We start from the raw sequence: 26891 nt of genomic DNA, 5'->3' as shown, positions 1-26891 counted from the left end.
GTGGAACAGTAATTTTGAACCTTAGTTTTCTGACCCCAGAGCCTAAACCTTTGATTAACACACATCTTTGGGCAAACCCCCAAGAAGGGGGCTGGATTTGGGTTTCGGAGGTAAATTTTGTTGGGGCAGGGATGTAGAAACCATAAGCGCATCCTCAATTGTAAAAAATGCACATTGAAGTAAAACTGCAGTTAGTACTGTATAGGTGGTTGGCAGAACAAAAAATAATCTAAGGCCAAGAGCAGCTATAGGGCAGGGACTTGGAAAGGTCAGCACTGCAGGAAATTTGCCAAAGTCTAAGAACGAGAAGTTCACAATTCCTTGGGCGGCCGCTATGTGCCAAGCTGAGAGCCGAAGAGAGGCAGAGTATTCAGGAGGATGCGGCTTGCCTGGGGGTGAGGGTGGGGGCAGGGTCAGCCAGGAAACCTCAGGTGGTTGTTTGTAAGAAAAGCTGGGGGTGCAACTGGGGAACACAAAGTAGGAAATAGGCCTCAGGCCAAATGTATGCCACCTTGCGGGAGGCCATCAGACCAGGAGGACACTGAGGGCTGGAGGGCCTCGCGTTAGTATTGTTCTACATCGTCCTGGAGGGGCTGTCATCAGTCTAAGCCCTCTTCCTCAACATATGGGTCCCTCTCTGGGGCTTCCCCCTTCCTCTCTGGAGGTCAACAATCCTCGAGTTTCCCCCCTTTGTAGGGAGCTCTGACAGAGGGCGCCCCTCTTAGGCTGTCTCTCATGGTTTCCTCTTCTCCCTCCCTGTGATGGTGGTGTTCTCTCACAAGCCCCCCACCTTTTTCAGGTTCGGGATCTTGCCCGAGTTGTAGTTTAACAACGCGCAGCTCTCCGCCCAACCGCGCCCCTCCGGCTCCCAGAGGGCAGCTCCATGGAAACCAAAACATCACAACTCCGCGGAGGTATCGCGAGAGGTGCGGTTGCGACCGCGGCCGAGGAGAGGCGGAGCGAGGGCGGGAACAAAGAGCGAAGTGGGAGGGGTCTGGGCGCTTCCGAGGTCCCGGGCGGGAGAAGGTACCTCCTAGTGGCGCCCCCGCGTGACTGCGCTTTACATAATCGAGGCCGCACGCGTCATAAGTGGCGTATTCCAGTCCAAATCGAATCAGAGTTGTCATAAGCCCTGTGTTCCGCCCCTTAGTACTTGATGGACGTCGAAATGAACCAGTGAACGGGCGACAAGCGCCGCCGCGCCCGCCCTGATCCGCCCGCACTCGCCGGCCCGCCCGCCGGCCGCAGCCCGCAGCCTGCTGCCGCCGCCGCCCGCCGCCGCCGCCAGCTTGTCCCTCAGACTGTCAGATAAAGCGGCGGGCCGGGCCGGGCCGGCTGGGCGGTGAGCACGGCCCCGGCCGGACATGGCGGCGCTCTACGCCTGCACCAAGTGCCACCAGCGCTTCCCCTTCGAGGCGCTGTCTCAGGGGCAGCAGCTGTGCAAGGTGCGCGGGCTGGGGCGGCGGCCGGGAACTGGGACGCTAGAGGTGCGGCCCGGAGCCCCCTGTTCTGAGGGGCCGCTCGGCGGGGTCCCCCGGGCAGGGCGTGGCAGGCCCGCCTAGCTGAGGCGCCTCACCAGCTCCGCTGGGGGCCGGCGGGGCACGTGGGGAAGTCCCGGGCTCCGTCCAGGCCCCCGCGGCCGGCGTGTCCCGGTGCTTAGCAACCGCGAGGGATTGTTCTCGGACCCCTTGAGGTCAGGGAGGGAACAGTGGGTCCCCTGCTTGCCCCCGACCAGACGCACCGAGATCCCTCCTGGGCTGGCTCCCCCGTCGTTGGTTGCAGACTGAGGGACCCCCTACCCCGCCTGGTACTGAACTCCAGAGTTGGGTGCTGCCTGGGAGGAGAGACTCCCAACTCGGGCGCCTCGCGGGCACTTTCCAGCCAGTCTCAGAGTCGGATGTGGCGCGGCTTTATAGAAAAGCCCCACAATTAAGCGCACGAAGCAGAAGGATTTTTCAGCATCCAGTTGGTGACCTTCGGTTCTGGCCCTAATCCTGAAGGTCCAAGTTCTTTTTTTCGTTTGAGTTGCTTCATCTTGCTTTGCCTATTTGAGTTAATAGAAGTGCTGTGAGGTGACAGTTAAAAATCACCAAGCTGGATTTTGAGATATTCCCAGATAATCCAGAGTTTGTGCCTCTGATATGGGTAACTCATAACTGTATGTCACCGTTGCCTCAAATGGCCATGACTTTGTCACTCTGTTTACCCTGTAGGAGAGAGCTCAGATGTTTGAGTGCTTTTTTTAGGCTTTATATAAATACATATATATATTTGAAATATATATATATTGCTTTTAAGGAAGTTTCATATAGGTAAGCAATAATGATTTTAATTTAGCATTTTCATTTCACAATTGCTCAAAAATCAAACAATGGAAGTGGCAGAACTGAAACTAGAATCCAGGGCTTCTGATTTCCAGTCTGACACTTATTCATTCATACTTTTGTTTTACAGTTTATGACTAGTTCCGTATAAGTTCTTTCTTAATTCCCACATCAATGCAGGCCGGTGATGCCAATATTACAGAAGAGAAAAATAAGGCCCAGAAAGTTCAAGTGACTCACTCAAGCACAGTGGCTATGCTGGGAATAGTACCCAGGTCTTCTGCCTCCTACTGAAGGCTGTTTCCATTTCTGACTGCCTTTTAAAAATTATATCCTCATTTCATTTCAGGAATGTCGGATTGCACACCCTGTTGTGAAGTGCACCTACTGTAGAACGGAGTACCAGCAGGAGAGGTACAGTTTTTGTTGACCGTGGAAGATGTTAATAGGCTTTTTCTCTTAAAATCGACAATTAGTTGTTTTTCACGGTACAGATCTGTAATTGAGTGCATTATACACAGATTCTGCAGTTTTATTATAACACATTGACGAATGCAAAACACACTTATCGTTCCCAAAGTTATCCATTGATTGCTTTAATTTTTAAAGTTACTTTTTTTAAGATCCTTGATCGTTTTATATTGTGTTTATAATCTTTATGACACGAAGAAACCACAGCAGTAAAACAATGAGCCTGTGTTTCAGTATGTTTATATTCAGAGCTTCAAGAATTTATAATCAAAAGGAAGATAGATACTTTTAGAAATGTGACCATTCTGATAAGGGTTTGTTATTTTTTTTTTAATCTCATTTTTAAAAATGTGAAAAACATTTAGGTGTGAGTAAACACACATTTTGGGGAGACTTTCAATAGCAGCAAAGTAGTTTATTGGTGTAGTAAGTTCTGTGGGACTGCAACTGTAATAGTTCCTTAAAGCAGGGTGGGGTCTATTTGCCAGCTCACACATAGACCTAGAAACCTAATTTTAATCAGACTTATTTCAGTTGTAGGAACATTTTCCCAAACATTTTATTATGGATATTTTCACACCAGAAGTGGTTGAAAGAATTGGACAATAAACACTCATATACCCACCACTTAGATTCTACAATTTATGTTTACTGTATTTGCATTTATCCATTAGTGTATTAATCCACCTTATTTGTAATGCATTTTAAAGTTGTGGACATCAGTATACTTGATGCAAAACAGTTAAGCATGCGTATCATTAACAAAATTCAACATTTATTTATGGTCCTTTATTTTTTTAGAGATAAAATTTGTGCACAGTGAAATGCTCAAATCTTAAGTACATCATTCGATGAGTTTTGCAAACCGTGTACATCTGTGTAACCCCAAACCCTTTCGAAATAATAGAACATTATCATCACCTCAGAGAGTCCTCTCATGCCTCATTCCAGTCAATCCCTACCCTTCTTGCCTTCCTCACACAACTACTGTTCTGATTTTCCTTTCCACCATAGATCAGTTTTACCATTTCATAGAAATGGAAACATATAAAACATCCTCTAGAAGCATTATGTTTTAGCTTTTACATTTGGGTCTATGATCCATCTTGAATTAATTTTTGGGTGTGGGGAGAAATGAAGTTTGACCCTGAATTTGCACCATACATAAGAATTTATTGAAGATGGGGGTGCCTGGCTGACTTAGTCGGTGGAGCATGTGACTTTTGATCTCGGGGTTGTAGATTTGAGCCCCATGTTGGGTGTAGAGTTTACTTTAAAAAAATTAAATCTTAAAAAAAAAGTTGATTCAAGGGTACCTGGGTGGCTCAGTTGGTGTAGTGTCTGCCTTTGGCTTCGGTCATGATCCCCGAGTCCAGGGATTGAGATCTGCGTTGGACTTCCAGCTTAGTGGGGAGTCTACTTCTCCCTCTGCCTCTCACCCCCCTTGTGCTTTCTCTCTCTCAAATAAATAAAATCTTTAAAAAAATTGATTCAAGATGGATCATAGAAATAGTTTTTCTTTGTATGTTTTCTGAGATGTCAGGAGCATTTGTATATATGTCCCACTTCTTCAGTAATAAATCTAAGCATAAACTCAAGTGTTCGACATCACAGAATTGCTGATGTGAATCCTCTTTCTAAAAGAGTTTCCTTTAAATGCACCTCACTTCTCATATGGTCTCTTTAAAATGGCAGAAAATTGCCCTGGAAAATATTTTGTTTGAATATTTCTTTTAATTTAAATGTTTTCTACTTTGACGTTTTTCTTTGTTTTAACTTTATAGTCACTTTTATAGGACTTTATGGGAAAATAATCACAAAATAGCTCATAGGCTGGATTTTTATGTGATTTTATTTTCAGCCCCAGAATATTGTTTATTCTTGCACATCAAGCATTTGTTTGTACCTCCCTTTGTGAAGAATTAAACTTTATTTGAAGATGATTTTTTTCCCCAAGGTAGTTTATCAGTTCAGATATTTAAGTAATATTATCACCTTGGGACCTTCACAAGACAGAAGATGTTTTTAGGGGCACCTGGGTGGCTCAGTCGTTAAGCATCTGCCTCTGGCTCAGGTCATGATCCCAGGGTCCTGGGATTGAGCCCTGCATCGGGCTCCTTGCTCTGTGGGAAGCCTGCTTCTCCCTCTCCCACTCCCACTGCTTGTGTTCCCTCTCTCGCTGTGTCTCTTGCTGCCAAATAAATAAAATCTTCAAAAAAAAAAAGTTTTTATTTTTATCAGTGCTTAGTTGTTAGAGAAATTGGAAATATTGATAAAATAGTTGGTCATAGCATCTATTTCCTCACATCTGGGATTTTCATATGCTTTTACTTACAGAGGAGTGTGTAGACAGAGTAAAGTCAACATGGATAGAATCTCTGAAGTTTGTATTCGAAACACATATACTTTATTTCTCACCTCAGGTTTCTCAGCTGTTTATCCAAATTGAGGAGAATTACTTCTAGTCCATTTCAGTCTAACATAATATTCTTTTGAGGGTTCTGTCCATATTTGATAATTTTGTTTAGTGATACTTGGAGATGTGATAATCAGAAATAACTCATTCTCCATTTTAACTAAAGTCTCATTTTATCTGAGCTAATAAAATTAGTAGCCACCAAAGAATTAATAGAAGAATTATTGGCCAGATACTCAACCTTCAGTTAACCAGGTATCCAGACCACATATCACCTTGGCACTTAGCAATGAGCAAATTCTGTGGGCTTGAGGAGGAATCAGTTTTCAGATGTTGTAAGTAAGACAGGTTTTTTCTTATAAAAACCTTGTGTCTCTTTTTTCCTTAACAGTAAAACCAATACAATATGCAAGAAATGTGCTCAGAATGTGCAGTTATATGGAACAGTAAGTAGGGTTTCTCTGTACCTAACAGTGAGTACTCAGGTCTCTTGGAACCTTATATTCTGTGGATTATTGATGTAATTACCATATTTTTATTAGAACTAGTTACGTGTCAATACATCCTCAGTGAAGTTGATCTAGTGTTTGAGCTTTCAAGCTTGGTTAATACTTAGTATTGAGAAGGTTTGTGTTTATGGTCATGATGGCAGGATTGTCATTATAATTTTCCTTGAGACCTTCAGTAACCAGTATGAAAAGAGGAGGGGAAAGATAGATCCTACGATGTGACTTCTTTGTTTGGTAGCAGTTGACTGTTCATTTTGATGAACGGATTTTTGTCTCTCAGTGTTAGGGTTCTGGATACTGTGTCCTTGCAGGGAATCTCCCAACTTGTGATATGGTGATAATGGCAAAGAGGCCTTTTGAGAAATTTCAAAGCCCTTGCTGGTTTCTCCAAAGAACTGGTTCTGTTGAATTTCTCACAGAAGTCCCAGCATATATACATGAATGGGGTTTTATTATTTGCTCATTTATTTGTTTTTAAGTCAGTAGTACTGTGCAGAAGAACACCTTACGCGTAGTGTTAGGAATTGGGCTTCATTTGATCGATGTAGAAGGAAATTTGTCAAGTCAGGAATACAATTTTACAATGAACTGTGTAATAGGAATGATTGCTTTAAAAAAAGTACTGGTATTTCATAATATACTCAGTTGACCCTTTTTCTCTCCTTAAGCCCAAACCTTGTCAGTACTGCAACATAATTGCAGCGTTTATCGGCAACAAGTGCCAGCGCTGCACGAATTCGGAGAAGAAGTATGGGCCGCCATATTCGTGTGAGCAGTGTAAGCAGCAGTGTGCATTTGACAGGAAAGATGACAGAAAGAAGGTAAATCTCGGTGTTCTTGTTGACTTTCTTTTTCTTTCAGAGAAATTAAGGTGGGTCACTTGTGTCAAAAAGACATTAACAGGGGGTGCCTGCTGGGCTTGGTGGGTGGAGCATACAACTGTGGATCTTGGGGTTGTGGGTTTGAGCCCCAAGTTGGGTGTAGAGACTACTTAAAAATAAAATCTTTTAAAAAAAAAAAAGAGGGGCGCCTGGGTGGCTCAGTCTTTTAAGCGTCTGACTCTTAATCTCAGCTCAGGTCTTGATCTCAGGGTGGTGAGTTCAAGCCCTGAGTTGGGCTTGGTGCTGGGCATGGAGCCTACTTAAAGCCTACCTTTTTTTCTTTTTAAGATTTTATTTATTTATTTGACAGAGACATAGCGAGAGAGGGAACACAAGCAGGGGGAGTGGGAGAGGGAGAAGCAGGCTTCCTGCTGAGCAGAGAACCTGATGTGGGGCTCCATCTCAGGACCATGGGATCATGACCCAAGCTGAAGGCAGACGCTTAACGACTGAGCCCCCCAGGCACCCTAAGCCTACTTAAAAAAAAAAAGGACATATGATAGAAAAGAATTCTCAGTTCCTTTTCTAGTTGCTATTGACCTTGAAGATTTTTAGCCTTTGTTTTCTTCATCTACTAAATGTGGACCATTTTATTCTTTTTTTTTAAAAGTATATATTTATTTTTTAAGTTTGTTATGTATGTATGTATGTATGTAATCTCTACACCCAAGGTGGGGCCCGAACTCATGACCCTGAGATCAACAGTCGCATGTTCTTTTGACTGAGCCAGCCAGGCATCCCTGGACCATTATAGTCTGATATCTCACAAGTTAGTATTTCATGAGAATCTGAATTATAGTGATCAATATCCCATATAAGTGAAGTGATGATTGGCAAAATTCTGTTGAATTCTGTAAAGGAGAGATTGTGACTTAAGCAAGATACGTGACCAGTGTCACTATCTTACTCTAATTATTTCTCTCTGTTGAAATTAAAAGTCATGGGATGACATGGAGGAGAGCCCTATGTGGAGCGATGGGGCATTGATAGAATAAAAGTGGTTTAGATTTGTTCTGTTTAAAACTCGGTGACTTCTGGCTGCACTTAGATTAAAACCCAAACCCCTTGCCTGGCCTGCATGGCCCATACTTGCCTCTCAGTCTCATCTGACCTCATACCTCCCATCCCTCCCTCACCTTGTTTCAGCCACATTGGCTGCCTTTCAGCCCTTCAAACATGCCCGTGTCATTCCCACCTTTGTGCTAGCTGTCGTTTTGCCTGATACATCCTTCTCCAAAGCGTCTTAACTGGTTCCTCATGCTCAGATGCCACTTCTTCACAGAGACCCTTTACTAATTCACTCACTCTCACCCCTTATCGTATTACCCTGTTTTATTGTCTTCACAGCATGTAACATTGTGAGAAATTAATCTTGCTTTTTGGCTTGTTTGTCCACCTCCACTAGAACATGAGCTCTATCCATCTTGTTCTTTTTTTTTTTTTTTTTTTAAATATCCGTCTTGTTCTTTGCCACATTTCCAGTGGCCTGGCACATAGTAAGTGCCCCGGCACATAGTAAGTGCCCCCCCATATATATTTATATATATATATTTAGACTGATAAAAGTTATAGTTTATTGAGAACTGTTTCCTCTCCCTTTCAATTGTTTTACCACAAATGGCCAAAATATTAATCTGAAATATATCTCCAGCTTGCTGTTATTTATTGAGAAAAAGTGTGCTTCTCATTTTCTACTTTTTAAAAAGTGATTATATATCTTTTTAAATTGAGGTATAATCAACATACCTTATATTAGTTTCATATGTACAGCATAATGATATTTGTGTATATTGGAAAGTGCAGTTAACACCCATCATTATACACAGTTACAGAATTCTTTTTCTTGTTTTTTTTTTTTTTAAGATTTTATTTATTTATTTGACAGAGAGAGATAATGAGAGCAGGAACACAAGCAGGGGGAGTGGGAGAGGGAGAAGCAGGCTTCCCGCCTGAGCAGGGAGCCAGATGTGGGGCTCGATCACAGGACCCTGGGATCATGACCTGAGCCGAAGGCAGACACTTAACGACTGAGCCACCCAGGCGCCCCGAATTCTTTTTCTTGTGATGAGAACTTTTTTTTTTTAAGATTTTATTTATTTATTTGAGAGAGAGAATGAGATAGAGAGAGAGAGAGCACGAGAGGGAAGAGGGTCAGAGGGAGAAGCAGACTCCCTGCTGAGCAGGGAGCCCAATGCGGGACTCGATCCTGGGACTCCAGGATCATGACCTGAGCCGAAGGCAGTCACTTAACCAACTGAGCCACCCAGGCACCCGTGATGAGAACTTTTAAGATCTACTCTCTTAACAATTTTCAAATATGCAATATAGTATTGTTAACTGTAGTCATCATACTGTACATTATATCCCCGTGACTTATTTATTTTATAACTACAAATTTATACTTTTTGACTACTTTCACCCATTTCACCTACCCCCCACTCCCCACCTCTGGCAACTATCAATTTGTTCTCTTCAATAAATGTTCTTTTAATGAAAGAATACAGTACAGAAACTTTTTCAGTGTCCAGAGCTACTTTTTGGAGATGCTTAGACTTACAAGAGCTAACTCTTGCTAACCAAATTCATTACTTTAAAATGGGAGGATGTAACTCTCCAGTGACCAGATTACTCCTGCTTGCCAACCAGAGCACATCTTCTCTGAATCAAGATACTGGAGAAGCTGACTTAGGAATCAGGAGGTAGCATATAATAATAGTTGGAGTATAAGCTTTGCAGTCCTGTAGACCTGGGTTCACTGAATGATCCTGGGCAAGTTACTTAATCTTATTATGCATCAGTTTCATCATCTTTCCTGTGGGAAATAACAGTAGCTGCTTCACAGGACATAGGGAGATTTAACTGAGGTAGAAGACTTGCCTAAGTTCACACACCTCATAAGTGGCAGAACTGGGACGTAACCCAGAGGTTCTCGCTGCCAGTACCTATATCCTGTAGTACCCATGTACCACATTCTCTTTTCTTTATCTTTGTCTCCTTGTGTTTCAGGTAGATGGGAAATTGCTGTGCTGGCTGTGTACACTTTCATACAAACGGGTCCTTCAAAAGACCAAAGAGCAGAGGAAACATCTGAGCAGCTCTTCCCGTGCCAGCCACCAGGAGAAGGAACAGTATAGTCGACTGAGTGGTGGCAGCCATTATAACAGGTAACCCCAAGATGCATAACAATAGGACTGGAAGTACTGGTTGGTCAGGCAAAATACGCAATTAGCCATGGAAGATACCATTTGGTATACATTTTCCTAGTCTTTTCTCTCTAGTTACTATCCTTAGGAGGACTCTCCTTTACCATATTTTACAGTTCATATATCTTCCAAGTGCCAGAGAGATTTCCATAAGGTATCAGGATTTCCTGACTTAGTTTGTATTGTGTCTGAAAAGTTTGTGGAACTTGTTCTACTTTCCCTGTAATGTTCTCCTCACCTTTGGAGTGGGTTATCTCCTTAAAAGTTTGGACGTTTCACTTTCTGAGGCATGCAGCTTTTTTAATGCATATTTGGCCAGGAGGTTGATAGATGTTCTAGGTTTGTCCTGGTGGGATCTAGTCAAAAAGGTGTCCTTTCATTGTAGCCTTAGCTTCCTTTCAGAGTATCTGAGGTGTTTAAGAGTTCTGGCTCTGGATTGAATCCCAGCTCTGCCAGGTTCTCTGTGTGGGATCTTTTTTTTTTTTTTTAAGATTTTATTTATTTATTTATTTGAGAGAGAGCATGAGAGGGGGGAGGGTCAGAGGGAGAAGCAGACTCCCCGCTGAGCAGGGAGCCTGATGTGGGACTCGATCCCAGGACTCCAGGATCATGACCTGAGCCGAAGGCAGTCGCTTAACCAACTGAGCCACCCAGGTGCCCCTCTGTGTGGGATCTTGGGCAAGCTTTTTCATCTTTAAAATAGGGAAATAATAGTATTACCTCATGGAATTGTTGTGAAGATAAATTATATAGTGAATGCATAGTGATCAGTTTTATAACTGGCATATAGGAAGCATTCAATATATTTTAGTTACTGTTTGTTATTGTTACCATTATGATTTTGTTTGTTCATTTAGCAAACATTATTAAGTACTCTCATGGGCCAGCGACTCTGCTAGGAAGGCAGAGATGAATGAAAGCATCATGCTGCTTACCAAGAGTATGTAGTCTGGTAGGGAAGACAGACCTGTAATCAAATCATTGCAATATAATTCGATGAGCATGAGAAGCATCAAGATACAGGCATGAGAGGCAGTAGTAATTAACTGCCTTGGGAAGTCAGGCAAGTGAGGCTCAGAGAAGAGCTGGTGTTGGAGCTGGATTTTAGGATGAGTTGGAACCATCACAGAGGGAATGGGCAGAGGCATCCTAGGCTGAGGAAATAGCATTTGTAGAGACATGGAAGGCGTGAGACCACATGAAATCCTGGGGAATTGCAGGTCCTTTTATGTTGCTGGACCTTACGTTTGAGAGCCAGGGAATGGGAGAAAAGGGGATTCTGCAGACATGTTAAGGAGCATGAACCTAATCCTGGGGTCTGTAAAAAAAATTAACCCTGACTATTGTGGAGAATACATTGGAAGAAAAAGAGACTGGGGGCTAGTTAAGCTTTTTTATGAGTCTAGGGTAAGAGATGTTAATATTAGAACCTCAACTGAGGCCATGGCACCAGAGATCAAAGAAGCAGATTCAGGAAGATAGTTTAGAGGGAGAATTATGAGAAATTTAGATAATTGATGAACAGGTGGAAGGGTAAGAGCTGGGTGAGTGAAGGATAATTCTCAGGTTTCTTACTTGGGTGAATAGGTAGATTCTTAACTGAGAAAGAATATAGGAAGAAGAGAAGTTCGGTTTTTATTTTTATTTTATTTATTTATTTATTTTTTAATATTTTATTTATTTATTTGACACAGAGAGAGACACAGCGAGAGAGGGAACACAAGCAGGGGGAGTGGGAGAGGGAGAAGCAGGCTTCCCGCCGAGCAGGGAGCCTGATGCGGGGCTCAATCCCAGGACCCTGGGATCATGACCCGAGCCGAAGGCAGACGCTTAACGACTGAGCCATCCAGGCGCCCCGAGAAGTTCAGTTTTTAAAAGTTGAGTTTGTGGGGCGCCTGGGTGGCTCAGTCGGTTAAGCATCAGCCTTTGGCTCAGGTCCTGACTCAGGTCCTGGGATTGAGCCCCGCGTCAGGCACCCTGCTCGGCAGGGTGTCTGCTTCTCCCTCTCCCTCTGCTTCTCCCCCTCCCTCTGCTTCTCCCCCTGCTTGTGCTCTCTCTTTCTCTCTAATAAATAAATAAAATCTTTTTAAAAAATTAAAAAAAACAAAATGTGGAGTTTGGAGAATCAAGAAGAATTATTTTTTGGGAGCTTAGCCTAGAACTCAGAAGAAAGGTTCAGATGTGGCCCATTGGTAGCACATAAGAGTCAGTGGGAATAAAAGTTGTTATCAAGTGTGTATTCCTGCTGCTCCACCCCAGACTTTAATTCAATAGGATGTAGGATAGAGTCTGTGAATCTGCATTTGGGGAATACCATTTCCAACCCATATGATAAGTAGTTGTTAAAACCATGCTCTTGGATGCTATAATTCAAGTTGGAGGCTGAGAACAGAACTCTAGAAGCACTCAAGAAGGGTGGAGTGAGTATTTGTAAACCATGTATCTGATAAGGGGTTAATATAAAAAAATATGAAGAATTCATACAATTCAATACTAAAAAAGAAAAAATCCAATTTAAAAGCGGGCAAAGGACCTGAATAGGCATTTTTCCAAAGAAGACATACAAATGGCCAGTAGATACACGCAAAGGTGCTAAACATCACTAATTGTCAAGGAAATGCACATCAAAACCACAATGAGATATTACCTCACATCTTTTAGATGGCTATTATCAAAAAGACAAGAGGGGTACCTGGCTGGCTCAGTCAGTGGAGCATGTGACTCTTGATCTCAGGGCTGTGCGTTCGAGCTCTACTTTGGGTGTAGAGATTACTTTAAAAAAAGAGAGAGAGGAAAAGACAACAAATGTTTGTGCGGTTATGGAGAAAAGGGAACCCTATACGCCATTAGTGGGAATGTAAATTGGTATAGCCATTGTGCAAAACAGTATGGTGGTTCCTCAAAAAATTAAAAACAGAACTACCATATGATCCAGTGGTCATTCCTGGGTATATATCCAAAGGAAATGAAATCGGTATCTTGAAGAGATTATCTGCACCCCCATGTGCATTGCAGCTTTATTCATAATAGCCAAGAGATGGAAACAATGTAAACGATTTGCAATGAATGAATGGATAAAGAAAATGTGATATAGGCAGGTCTTTAAGCGGTGCGGGCCGGAATGCGGAGCTAACAGCACCATGGAAGTTTGTGTCCTCCCTCTCCAGTCCACGTCCCTCCCTGGGCCGGGCTGGCATTCTTGCCTGCCCCTTCCCACATGGCGCTGCTCCGATGCCCGATGGTGTCCACTGATTTGGAGAATGCTGACACTGGAGTTAATTCTAAAGCTAAGAGTCATGTGACAATCAGACGGGCAGTTTTAGAAGAAATTGGAAATAGAGTTACAACCAGAGCTACACAGGTAGCTAAGAAAGCTCAGAACACCAAAATACCTGTTCAGCCCACCAAAACAAATGTCAACAAACAACTGAAACCTACTGCTTCTGTGAAACCAGTGCAGATGGAAATGTTGGCTCCAAAGGGTCCTTCCCCTCGACAGGAGGATATCTCCATGAAGGAAGAGAATCTCTGCCAAGCTTTCTCTGATGCCTTGCTCTGCAAAATCGAGGACATTGATCATGAGGACTGGGAGAACCCTCAGCTCTGCAGCCACTACGTTAAGGATATCTACCAGTATCTACGGCAGCTTGAGGTTCTGCAATCCATAAATCCACACTTCTTAGATGGAAGAGAGATAAACGGACGCATGCGCGCCATCCTGGTGGACTGGCTGGTGCAAGTCCTCTCCAAGTTTAGGCTGCTTCAGGAGACTCTGTACATGTGCGTCGCCATCATGGACCGATTTTTACGGGTTCAGCGGGTTTCTCGTAAGAAGCTTCAGCTGGTTGGGATTACAGCTCTGCTCTTGGCTTCCAAATATGAGATGTTTTCTCCAAATATTGAACACTTCGTTTACATCACAGACAATGCTTATACCAGTTCCCAAATCCGAGAGATGGAAAAACTGATTTTGAAAGAACTGAAATTTGAGTTGGGTCGACCTTTGCCACTACATTTCTTAAGGTGGGCATCAAAAGCCGGGGAGGTCGATGTGGAACAGCACACTTTAGCCAAATATCTGATGGAGCTGACTCTCATTGACTATGACATGGTGCATTATCACCCTTCAAAGGTGGCAGTGGCTGCATCCTGCCTGTCTCGGAAGGTTCTGGGCCAAGGAAAATGGAACTTAAAATGTAGTATTATACTGGATACACAGAAAATGAAGTATTGGAAGTCATGCAGCACATGGCCAAAAATGTAGTGAAAGTTAACGAAAACTTAACAAAATTCATCGCCATCAAGAATAAGTATGCAAGCAGCAAACTCCTGAAGATCACACTTCCTCAGCTGAACTCAAAAGCCGTCCAAGAGCTTGCCTCCCCTCTGATGGGACGGTCCTAGGCTGCTGTGGCCCTCGGGGAAGAGTGCTCCAACTGTGCACTTGGTCTCACTGATCTGGAGCTCTTCACTTTGTATATAGTCCTCTGGTCTATCTCATGAAACCTTTCCTTAGGCCTATTTTCTAAAATGTATATTGAGGAAAAATAAAGCTATTAATTTAAAAAAAAAAGAAAATGTGATATATACACATATACACACAAACATACTCTGTGGTATCACTTCTATGTGGAACCTTTTTAAAAAGCCAATTTCAGGGGCGCCTGGGTGGCTCATTCGTTAAGCGTCTGCCTTTGGCTCAGGTCATGATCCCGGGGTCCTGGGATCGAGCCCCGCATTGGGCTCTCTGCTCGGTGGGAAGCCTGCTTCTCCCTCTCCTGCTCCCCCTGCTTGTGTTCCCTCTCTCTCTGTGTCTTTCTGTCAAATAAATAAATAAAATCTTAAAAAAAATAAGCCAATTTCATAGAAACAGAGATTGGAATCATGGTTGCCAGGGGCTGGGAAAGGGGGAAATGGGGAGATTTAGGTCAAAGAGTATATAAACTTTCAGTTCTAAGGAGAAAAAGTTCGGAGGATCTAATGTATAGCAGAGTGACTATTCTTAATATGGTATTATATACTTGAAAATTGCTGAGAGTAGATTGTAAGCATTCTTGCTGTTAAAAAAAGTTAACTATGTGACGTGATAGATGTGTTAATTATCTTAATCTTGGTAATCATTCCATAACGTGTATATCAAACTGTCACATTGTATACCTTACATGTATACGGTTTGTCAGTTACTCCTCAGTAAAGTTGGAAGGGGGGAAGGATGGCATGATCAGTGGTATCAAATATTGAAGACATCAAGTAAGAAGGGGTCTTTCTTGAGGGTGAACTCATTGGGGCTAAAACTGATTTTTAGTGGTGTTGTGGGACTCAGATAGTAGATTCATAGAACTGTACTGAAGAAGAACTGGACAAAGAGTTCAACCTGGTATCCAGTCCCAGCTTCACTATTGACAAGCTGTATATCCTTGGGTAGGTCAGTTAACTTCAATGAGCCTCAGTTTCTGCACAGTAGAAATAGTGTCTGGCTGGCTCAGTTGGTGGAGCATGCGACTCTTGATCTCAGGATCATGAGGTTGAGTCCCACATTGGGGATGGAGCCTACTTAAAATTTAAAAAATTAAAAAGATTTTTAGAAAAGTACTTTTTAAACTATAAGATAGATTATACTTATTAAAATTTTATTGACTCTATTCCTGTAGTTATTAATAAAGCAGGTAATATTTAATTAAAGCTAAGAATTTTGGGGCCCTATGGAAGAGAGCTACCCATGCATCCAGGACCTACGAAATCAACACCTTGGTGGATTTTTATAATCAAGAATAGGGGCACCTGGGTGGCTTAGTTGGTTGAATGTCTGCTTTCAGCTCAGGTCTTGATCCCAGGGTCCTGGGATCGAGCCCCACATCAGGCTCCTTGCCCAGCAGGAGGCCTGCTTCTCCCTCTCCCTGCTGCTCCCCCTGCTGTGCTCTCTCTCTTTCTCTCTGTGTCAAATGAATAAGTGAAATTAAAAAAAAAAAATAATCAATAATTAGCTCTTGTATGGAAGAGCTGTGATATCATGTTGGTCCCATTTAACAACCTTTTCTTGTGATGTTTTATAAATCTTTTATTTCTAATGTCTGTCTCTCTCTATTTTTGCATTAAAAGCCAGAAAACACTTTCTACATCTTCAATTCAAAATGAAATCCCGAAGAAAAAATCCAAGTTTGAGTCAATCACAACCAATGGAGACAGGTAAGTCAGTTGGTGTGTGTGCATGCTTCCGTTTGAGCTTCTGCATGTACAGTTCCTGAAACAGGAGTATATTCCAGGGTATGCCTTGGACCTAGTCTAGGGTTGTTATTGAGTCTCTGAGGGTCATTACATTAGCCACTTGATATCTTATGAATAAGCAGTGCCAATATTTGTTTATAACTAATCCTGTCGGTAAAAGATAAGCACGTATAACTGGATTTAATAGCAGCTGAATCCTGTAGTCCACAAATAACTCCCCCACACTAATTCTAAGAAGTCAGGAGCTGTATGCTTTTCACTATGATCTGTGCCTGTGGCCTCCTCCAGGCAGGGCAGGAGTTGGTCTTGAGAGGTGGGGAGCAGAGACCAGTTGAAGTTAAGACAGTATTGCTCAGCCTGTGAGGGGTAATCAGTGCTTCCTTAGCATGCAGAAAGCCCAATGTAGATACTCAATCAGTAGAGAACGAGATGCATTTAAATATTTTTACTTCTTTTTAAACCTGTCTAAATACATATCTTTATTTGCTTTCCCTTCTGAGTGCTGCTTCCTTTGCAAGCTGCTTTGTCCTCATGTCTAGAGGGCCCCATTCGTGTTGGTGCAGTGTTGCTTCCCAACCAAGTCTTGGGGCCACCCACTTTCCTGTTTCTGCAGGCCTAGGCATCCTGAAGTGAGACAGTGACATACTCTTCCCCAAAATCCTTGGAATCATTTCCATTCTGAAAACGCCCAATATAGGTTCTCCTTCCCAGCCAGTGGTGGATATGGGAGTAGACTAGCACGTAGGCTTACCAGGGCTGAATTTCAATTAAGGAGCACAAAGCATCTGTGAAATGTAGTCTTTCCTGTTACCTTTTTTTATTAACTTGATTTCAGATTCTACAAGGTGTCTTTTTTTTTTTTTTAAGATTTATTGATTTATTTGAGAGAGAGAGAGTGCGAGGTGGGGAAGGGCAGAGGGAGAGAATCTCCAAGCAGACTCCCCACTGAGCACAGAGCCCAACACAGCACTCGATCCCACAACCCGTGAGATCACGACCTGAGCCGAAACCAAGAGTCAGACACCCAACTGACTGAGCCACCCAGTCACCCCTCACTTTGAAAACATTCTGACAACCCTTTTTTTTGACGGTCCTTTTGTAATGTCATGCAAACCCCCAGTTGTTTTACTGAGTATCTATCTTGAATTCAGTTCTGTACCAGATGTTGACAGTCTCGCTTCTGAGCTGTCTGTTGTAGCTGCCTCCCCATTTTCAGTTGATCGTAGACTACTTTCTTGGCCCCACTTTTAAAATATCCATATATGCTCTTGTCCTTTCATTGTTATCCTCTCTTCTGAAGGCTGCTCTCTAACAATTTTCCATTCATCTTGGTGTTCTACCACATTCTCCTCTCTTAGTTTTTAAGTTTTGAGGCATATTTGATTTTTTTTCTCCTTTTTTTCCTTTTCCATTAGCCTTCTTTATCATACAGAGAGAACACATCATGTTAGGTTTTGGTTTGTTTTTGTTTTTAAGATTTTATTTATTTATTTAAGCGAGAGAGGGTGTGCTCGAGCAGGGAGAGGGGCAGAGGGAGAGGGAGGGAGACACGTAGACTCCCCAGTGAGCATGGAGCCTGACATGGGGCTCCATCCCAGGACCCTGAGATCATGACCTGAACCGAAGTCAGATGCTCAACCAACTGAGCCACCCAGGCACCCCTAGGTTTTTTATAAAACCTTTTCTCAAATAATTTTATTTTCTTATTTTTTTATAGATATTTATTTATTTGGTGGGGGGAGGAGCAGAGGAAAAGGGAGAGAGAGTCTTAAGCAGACTCTGCACTGAGTGCAGAGCCTGACATGGGGCTTGATCTCATGACCCTGAGATCACAACCTGAGCTGAAACGAGGAGTCAGACGCTCAACCAACTGTGCCACCCGGGTGCCCCCTCAAATAGTTTTATACTTCTAAAATGCCTTTGTCTTTTTTTTAGTATCCTGTAGAATTCACAGCTTCCCTCTGATATTTTCTAGTTTGTTGAAATTGTAGCAAAAACTTTTCAATTTAAGGAAAATCTGAGTTCATGTCTAGCTTTTCTTCCCAGAGAAAATGTACCAGCTACTTTTTTTTATCATATTTGTTTGTTGTTCTGTTGGTGATAAAAAAGCACTCTCAACATTGGGTGATGCCCAGGCACACCTTGTGGTTTATTGTTCTAAAGGACATTCTTTTCCTTTCCTCATAGGTTTTTTTTTTTTAAGATTTTTTTTTTAAGTCTAACTTTTTTTTTTTTCTGAAAGATTTTATTTATTTATCCGATAGAGAGAGACCCAGCAGGAGAAGGAACACAAGCAGGGGGAGTGGGAGAGGGAGAAGCAGGCTTCCCGCCGAGCAGGGAGACTGATGTGGGGCTTGATCCCAGGACCCTGGGATCATGACCTGAGCCGAAGGCAGACGCTTAACAACTGAGCCACCCAGGCGCCCCTTTTTTAAGATTTTATTTTTAAGTTGTCTCTACACCCAGCACAGGGCTTGAACTTACAACCTTGCGATCAAGAGTCACACACTCCACCGACTGAGCCATCCAGGCGCCCCTCCTCATAGTTTTATTTCATTCTCCATTTGAAATATGCCTGAAAGAGTAGACTTACTTTGTGTGGCCTTTGAGGACAGACCCAGGGCCAAAGGATAGGAATGGCAGGGCGGCAGGTTTTAGCTTACCCTGAGGAGGATTGCTCTTATATTAAAAGATTTAGAAAAAGGGTGCACCTGGGTGTCTCAGTCGTTAAGCGTCTGCCTTCGGCTCAGGTCATGGTCCCAGGGTCCTGGGATCGAGCCCTGCATCGGGCTCCCTGCTCAGCAGGAAGCCTGCTTCTCCCTTTCCCACTCCGCCTGCTTGTGTTCCCTCTCTGCTGTCTCTCTCCCTCTGTCAAATAAATAAATAAAATCTTAAAAAAAAAAAAAAGGTTTAGAAAAGACAAGACGCTTCCTAGAGAAGTAGTGAGTTCCCTGTCATTGGAGATATTTGAAAAGAGACTGGATCTAATTTTCTGCCTTGCTAACCTAGCCATCTGTTTTCATTTGATTTCTAGCAGTTCTTATTAATCAGAAGTTAGAGAGTTAGAAAGGTCAGGCCCTAACACAGGATAGACACAACTGGTTTTGTCAACAATGTATTGGTATGGGAAGAATCCTCTCTTAAGAAGCAGGTAGAGGAGAACATTAGGAGCTTTTGGGACCACAAGATTTATATTAGCCCATTACTCTGTTTCATTTGTCATTCTAGTTACGGACTTAAGTAAATTCTCTTGGATTGAGGGAAGACAGTCCCTTGGCAGGTATTGAAAGTGGAGGAGACTTTGATGGGTTCTTTCAGTATTTTCTCCTGTATGCCTTGTTTTATTATATGGCATTTACTTTTTTGTTACCCAGTAATTCTGCGTATTCATCAGTTATAAAAGCAACGGGTCCATTCTTCTGACATTCTTCTCACATGCTTCATGTGGACCAAGAGAGAATATTCTTATCAATGGACTGTGTCTTCTAGCCATAGAATGTTTGACTTGGTAACTCTGAGGATGTCCAGTGATTCCACTTGCTATTTGGAGTTTCTACCTGTGTAGAGAAATGCTGGTTATTAGATGTAGTTCAAGACAGAGGAATGAACCAACAGCAAGGGGGACCTAGAGTCATTGCTATATTGATGTAGGGAGCTGGGAATCAATATTCCAGTGTCTGCTTAGGAAGAACAGGTTTGTGTTTTACTTTAAAGGTTGCCTTGGGAAGAGTAAGAGCTTTCTTTGGGAAATCTCTAGAGAAGGGCATGATTTGACTCTCATGGCAGTGATTCCTTAACTTGTTTTGGGTGTAAGACATCTCTGACCAACCAGGGAAAGCTATGGATCCTCATCTTAGAAACCACCCATTGTATGTATACACCGAATTATACATACAATTTCAGGGGGTTACAGATTCCCTGGAGCTGGGCCTGGTTAGAGGACTCTGCTAAGAGGACAGAGTTCACCTGGCACTTCGAAAAAATGAAGTGCTCAGGTGCTGTTATTGAGAAGAATCTGTTGAAAACCCAGGTTGTGGTGTGACTCTGGAATTTGCCACCTCTCTGTTCCTTTTCTAACTAATATCATTGAATTGTTGATATTGGAAGTGGTGGTCAACAGGCCAGTTGCAGTGTAGGGGAAGTTGGCTTCCTTCCTATTAATTTCATCTTTTGGGGGCACCTGGGTGGCTCAGTCAGTTAAGGTCTGCCTTTGGCTCAGGTCATGATCCTGGAGTGCCAGGATTGAGCCCCACGTCGGGCTCCCTGCTCAGTGGGGCTTGAAGTCTGCTTCTCTCTCTGCCTTTCGCTCCCCCTGCTTGTGTGTGGTCTCTCTTGCTCACTCTCAAATAAAATCTTTAGAAGAAAATTTCATCTTTTTATAATTTTTAGAAGGGACTGACTGCTCCTGAGATGGAATGCAACAGCCTCTTTCTTTCTTTCTTTCTTTTAAGATTTTATTTATTTGAGAGAGAGAATGAGTGGGGGAAGGGACAGAGGGAGAGGAAGAAGCAGACTCCCCACTGAGCGGCGGCCCAACGTCAGATGCTAAACCACCTGAGCCACCCAGGCACCCCGAGGCAGCAGCGTCTTAGCAGCTGCACCACATCACGGTGCTTTGGGGCAGAAAATAACCAAAAGATGAGCTCTGTGGGGAGTTTTAAAAGAAAAATATGTGAGCTAACAATTGGTAATTTATCCAGATTCTAGGGAAATGAGTTAGTCACAAAAAATTGACTGTTTCACCCATAAATAATTGGGAATCTTCAATGCACCAGAAACGAAATGTCCTTGACTCTTGGGGAATGCATTTGTCTTCATCTTGAATGTGAGAGGAGATGCTGCAGAAATGCTCTGGGTTGTGGTTTGGTTGGTATAGTTATCTCATGATCACCTTGCCTGTGCAATTTAGCAAATGCTATTGAGTCTGGCATGTGTGGAGCATTGTGCTTACTGCTGGGAATTCAAATAGTTGTTCTTACCCTTGAGCTTGTAGTCAAGCGGCCTCTGGTGTGTCCTCAAGTAGAAAAAGGTTTATCCCTCCAAGTTATGATTTTTTTTCCCCTCCATGTTTCTGCCCAGCTTTTCCCCAGACCTGGCTCTGGACTCACCGGGCACTGACCACTTTGTCATCATTGCCCAACTGAAGGAAGAAGTGGCCACTCTGAAGAAGATGCTGCATCAAAAAGATCAAATGATTTTAGAGAAAGAGAAGAAGGTACAGTTTTGTTAATGCCTCTCAGGCTAGAATGATGCAAGGGTAAGCATGTGGTACCATAGGGCATGGTACTAACTCTTGTTTAACTGGTTTTTATTCGGTACTGGCCGCTGATGCTTTGAGAGATCCAGTGGCAAGGTTGGGCTCTCCTGGGAGAGGCTTACTGTCTGCCAAGATGACTCATGAGCTGGTATTACCATGGTGAATCTACCTCGGTCAGGTGCATTTAGCAAGTTGATCTTTCTCAGCATTTGGAGGGAGCTTCCACTTCTCAGGGAGGACTCGTGTTAACCAGGCTTACAGAGATGATGTGTAAAACTACAGTGCTCCTCTTAATTCACAGTGGGGCATAACTGACTCCTGCTCTTCTCAGCATGAGCTGCTTTGGAAGGTTGTAATCAGAAGGTGCCAAATGAGCATGGAGTCAGGACAAGAGAAGGTAGTTATGTAATTGGAATTCTTAATGCTCTCAAGCTAAGAGAACCTGATGTCTCCATCTGTATTATTGGGATGGCCATGTCTGTGGGATAGTAATACTCAAAATATGTGGGCCAGGTCTCCCTCCTTACTGGACTATGTTCAGGTAGGCCTTCCTGCATGACTGGTAGGTCACTTTGCTTCTATTACTGACAACTCTCTTCCTGAGTGACCCACTCTTTAAACACATTAACATCTTCAGTAAAGTCTTACTCTGGTCTAACAGTCCCCCCTCTTTAAGGGAACCTTTTACATCCTTCTTCTGATTCAGGTCTATATATCTTATTTTTAGATTCTTAAAGAATATCTCATTTTTGTCTTAATATATTAATAACAATAATAGCTAACTTTTATTGGATACTTAACTATGTGCCTGACTATTCTGCGTGCTTTCTATGTATTAACTCATTTATCTTCATAAAAGCCCTTTGAGAGAGGAATCACTGTTATCATCATGTCACAGATGAAGAGAGCCTCCAATATTTTTCCTTTTAGGCTTTCCTTCCCTTCTTCTAGTTGTGTTTTTTTCCCTGAGGCTGTATGTTTTTTTGTGCCAAGTTTGGAGTGCTAGGTTTCATTGTGAATGGCCAACAAAGGCATTTATAACATTAAAATATTTATATGCATTCTTTCCATCTAATTTTGACCTCATTTTACAGATGAGGAAACGGACCCAAAGATGTTAAACGATGTACCAAATCACACAACTAGTAAATGGCAGAACAAAGTAATTAACTCAAGTCTTTCTGATTGTGCCGTTCTTTCTCCTAGCTTGTGCTTTCTTCTGCCAGTAAGGTGGAGATTCATGGGGAGAGACCAGTATTTTTTCCACTTTACTACATGACTACTGGATGAAAGCAGACATAAGTATATCTTCTTCATGGACTAGATTAGAATGGCACATCAAAGGATTTTGCAAAATAGAGATAAAATGAACACTTGTTTCTACTGCTTTGCAAAGTTTGGGTTTTAGAAGGAGCAAAAACAAATAGTAGATTGTTTCTCATTGCTTTCAGAATCAAGGTCACACTCCTTGGCTTGGAACACAGGCCCTTCTACATCATGCCTGCCTATCTGTAGCATCATCTCCTGCCATTCTCCATGCTCCTCAGTCGTTCGAACAAGCTGTCAGTTACCTCATACTGTCTGGGCTTTGCCCGCCCCTACAGTTTTCTTTGCTCGGATGCCCTCTCCCTACCTTGTGTGCCAGCTGTAGCTCATGTATCTCAAAACTCAGCTCACAGATCACTTCCCTGACATAGATTTCTCTTCTCTTCTTGAATAGCATAGTCAATAGAAGAAGTCCTGGGGTTTGAATTCTAGCTCTGCCACTGGCTAACCTGTATGATCTTGGCCATGTTACTTAGCCCTTTCTAAGGCTTGGTTTTCCCATCTATAAAATGGGAAGAATATTGCCCCCCCAAAGGTTTATCATAGGATTGAATGAAAAAATAGAATTAAACAGTTTGGGTCACCTGGCTGGCTCAGTTGGAGGAGCATACAGTTCTTGATCTTGGAGTTCTGAGTTTAAGCTCCATGCTGGGTATAGAGATTACCAAACCAAACCAAACAAAAACAAAAACAACCATGTACACACACACACACACACACACACACGGACACGCACACACATAGAGATTACTAAAAAACAAAAACAACTTGTTCAAACACTTTGCCCGGAACAGGGTTAAAAATTCAATAAATGGCAATAGCTGTTATGCTCCTGGCTTCTCTCAAACCGTCAGTCATATTGTATTATAATCACTGAGTTATTTGGAGGATTATTGGCATGTATTAAATACATAAAATCTTTATTTTTTTTAAGATTTACTTATTTATTTGACACAGAGAGTGCACAAGCAGGCAGAGTGGAAGGCAAAGGGAGAGGGAGAAGCAGGCTTCCTGCTGAGCAGAGAGCGCAACGCAGGGCTCATGACCTGAGCCGAAGGCAGATGCTTGACCAACTGAGCCACCCAGGCACCCCAATATATAAAATCTTTAAAACCTGCCAGTGATGATGTGTCAGAAATGATGTGTCAGGGTTTTGTGTAATTTTCAGGATATCTTTAGAAAAAACAGGATACAGAATCCCCTGGCTTTGATGTAGTTATGGATCTTCAGGAGAGCCCTGGATTTCATTCATTTGGGAAACCATTTAGTTCTTTGGTACCAGAACATTTTTTGTTGCACAGAGATTTCTTCTGGTCACTCTGCCTTTTTTCCCCGCTCAGATCACAGAGTTGAAGGCTGATTTTCAATACCAAGAATCTCAGATGAGAGCCAAAATGAACCAGATGGAGAAAACCCACAAGGAAGTCACAGAGCAATTGCAGGTGAGTCTGCTTATTTTATATGATAACCCTGGTGTATTTAGCTGATTGTATTTTCAAGTGATTATCTCTTAGATTTCTTTGTTCTCAGGGTATTGACAAATTCACATTAATCAACCTTATAGCTTTTATTGTTTCACTATTGGGTGTGTTCTGATCTTTTTCCCTCAAAAACAGTGGCAGTAATAAATGTGTGTTTTGATTTTTGGATAAGCCAGATGTGATTCCAGATGTCTGGATTATGAATTCTGTTTATCCAGCACATTAAGGCACTCCACGGTTTGTTTGTGTTGCACAAAGCACCCTTTTGTAACTGGATCCCAGGAGATTGAAGTGTGCTGATTAACCTCCAGCAAACACTATCTTCCCCTGAACCAAGCCCTAGAGCTTTCTGTTGTTTTCTGCCTCTAGAACTTGTTCTCCTCCTGACCCTCTACATTGTATGCCTTAGCATCTGCATGAAAAACATGTTCTGTCCTGTTAAAACATCCTTCTTGCACTGAATTTTTTTGTTTAGGCCAAAAACCGAGAGCTCCTGAAGCAGGCAGCTGCCTTGTCCAAGAGCAAGAAGTCGGAGAAATCAGGAGCTATAACCTCTCCATGAGAGACCATAAGGAGGCTCCCAGTCAACAGCACAGGGGTTCCTGGGTTAGGATTGGTGACCTGGCTGTTCTCTGGGAATTGCAAGCTTTCTTAAGAAATCTCTATTTTATTACAGTTATCCTTCTTTGTGGGATCGCAGGGGGCTGAATGGAAACACCTGGTTTGTGCTGTGTCACGACTGCATGCTTGGATGTTTGGGGTTCCAAGCTCTTTGTCTCACACTTTCACTCTTCTTTCCCTCCCTTCTCCCCCCCCCCCCGCCCCAACTACTCTCTGTCTGTCCCTTTGGTACTACTCTGTGTGTGTGTATGTGTGTGGTGGTCACTGCTCAGTGTTATGTGCAGAATGATTTTTGTTTGTTTGTTTGTTTGTCCATCATTGCGTCCTGCCATACCCATGAGCAAATAGTTTGGCATTAATCACATATCACTGCCACCCTCTGAACTTTGAAAACTGCCACCTTAAGACTTGGTACAATGGAAGAGGCTTTCTCTCTCCAATAAACCTTTTACTTCAGGGTATACTCTTGGGTTTTTTTCCAGGTATATTATGTATGAACTTTGTACTATGTATAGCCAGAGTTTTATTTATTTTTTAAAAAAAGAAACCTTTTCTTGATAAAGGAATAATGGTAGCCTAGCTTGTTCTTCTTGTAAAAGTGATGCCTCTTTAAAAAAAAAAAGTTCTACTCTACCTTTTAGTAAAGGAAGAAGACCTTTTCTTGTTACCTTGGAGTCTTAAAAACTGATTGCTGAGGTGAAACAATTCAATGCATCAGTATGGAGTTAAGTGCCTTTTGGAGGATTTCTTGGAAGAGCATTTAAGAAGAAGCTACTTAAGGGAGGTAGCAAAGATTTGAACAGTCTGTCTTTTTAAGTAAGGGCAGAAAGAAAGGTTGTCCAGGTTTTACTGGACATTTCCTTCCCCTACCCCTTTCTTGATTGTTTTATGTGACTGATTTTAAATTCTCACACTGCCAGTTCTTTTTTTAAAAAAAAATAAAAACCTTTTACTTATATCATTTGTTATATTGGGCCTTTGTCAGAGAACATTTTTTTTAAAAAATGAGCAGATTCAAAATGGGATAATGTTTGAACTACAGAGCATTTTGAGAGTCAGTATGAGCTGCTCAAGTATGGACTCTGAATCTGATTTTGAGAAATGGTATCACTGTACCTTCTCCTCACTCCTCCTCATTCACCCCAGCTTGCACACTCCTTGCTTTGAATGGAAATGTATTGAAAACAGGTGCTTGTCAGAAGCAGCTTGGCCTCAGCCAGAATTGTTTGTGTCCTATTTTCCCTTCTTGACCCAGTAGGCACATGGATTTACTTTTCCAGGAGAGGAGATAGATTTGCACTTCCAGTCAGTCTCTCGGGTCCTCTATGGGATGTTTGTGAAAGAAATGAGAGATGTGTAATGTCCCATGAAACACAGTAAAATCAACTACCTTGGAATCATTGATGGAGAGGGAGGGGTACTGCGGCTAGAGGTAACCATAAGGGCAGATGACCTTTGTACCTCAGTGTGCCAAAATTGTAAGCAGTCAGTTTAACTTGCTAGGCATGTCCTAAGGCAAATGCTTATCATTTGTGACAACATTCTCACAAGTGGAGCCACGCGCAGAATTGGACGGAGATGTGGAAATGGGTGGCTTCTTTCCGAGAAGAGAAACAATGGACCATGTCGCTTCTATCTCACTCTAGTAGGGGAGGTCATTTTCCCTTCCACGCAGGGGAAACGGCAGTGCTAAATAGTTTTGTAACTTTTTGAGTGAGAAACTTTTAGGTAAAGATAAACTGTCAGATAATATTTTTCAGATGCATTTACATTTGACTATGGGGAAAAGATTGTGAAAAACGTTACAGTCATGGTTTTTTGTTTTTTTTTTTAATTTGGAAGACTTGAGAAATTCTGTTTCATGAAGTGATAATATAAAAACGCATACTTAGTTTTATACTAAATCTTTTTTTAGGGTTTTGGCATTTAATATAAAGCAGATTCACACATTTTCTAACTTTCCACAAGTTCCGAAAAGTGAAGGAAGAAACCTCAGTCTTGAAATTTTGGTTTTTAAAAATCATGACACTGTTTTACCATGAAATTGAGTAGCTAACTTTTGGTAACACCTTTTGTTCATTTGTATGTTTGTATAATGGACATTTTGAAACACGGGAATGTTTTGGTTTGTACAAACTTTGAAAAATGTGTGTTAATAAAAATTCAAATTGACTCAA

At 42.3% G+C, this 26891-nt stretch overlaps 1 protein-coding gene and 1 pseudogene across 1 annotated transcript; both read left to right on the top strand.

Moving 5' to 3' along the window:
* The first annotated feature begins 1238 nt into the window (after positions 1–1238).
* On the top strand, positions 1239–26891 carry FAM76A (family with sequence similarity 76 member A). Its single transcript, XM_028113943.2, has 9 exons — positions 1239–1445; positions 2674–2738; positions 5603–5657; positions 6389–6541; positions 9608–9765; positions 15904–15990; positions 21109–21244; positions 23953–24054; positions 24569–26891. Exons 1-9 carry the CDS (start codon positions 1365–1367, stop codon positions 24653–24655), a joined length of 924 nt encoding a protein of 307 aa, XP_027969744.1. The 5' UTR covers positions 1239–1364; the 3' UTR covers positions 24656–26891.
* Positions 12917–14219, top strand: LOC114217145 (G2/mitotic-specific cyclin-B2 pseudogene; annotated as a pseudogene).

This window comes from Eumetopias jubatus, unplaced genomic scaffold, assembly GCF_037043125.1.
Source record: "Eumetopias jubatus isolate StellerSeaLion01/CBP00866 unplaced genomic scaffold, mEumJub1_p1.0 scaffold_4, whole genome shotgun sequence".
In the NCBI taxonomy this organism is placed as follows: domain Eukaryota; kingdom Metazoa; phylum Chordata; class Mammalia; order Carnivora; family Otariidae; genus Eumetopias; species Eumetopias jubatus.
This window is presented reverse-complemented; position numbering and strand designations above follow the sequence as displayed.

Bases quoted from the DNA above. Each gene is read 5' to 3' on its own strand.
- FAM76A (XM_028113943.2), top strand. From the start codon at position 1,365: ATGGCGGCGCTCTACGCCTGCACCAAGTGCCACCAGCGCTTCCCCTTC. The intron at 1,446-2,673 runs GTGCGCGGGCTG...ATTTCATTTCAG, and splicing joins AGGGGCAGCAGCTGTGCAAG to GAATGTCGGATTGCACACCC. The intron at 9,766-15,903 runs GTAACCCCAAGA...TTGCATTAAAAG, and splicing joins GGTGGCAGCCATTATAACAG to CCAGAAAACACTTTCTACAT.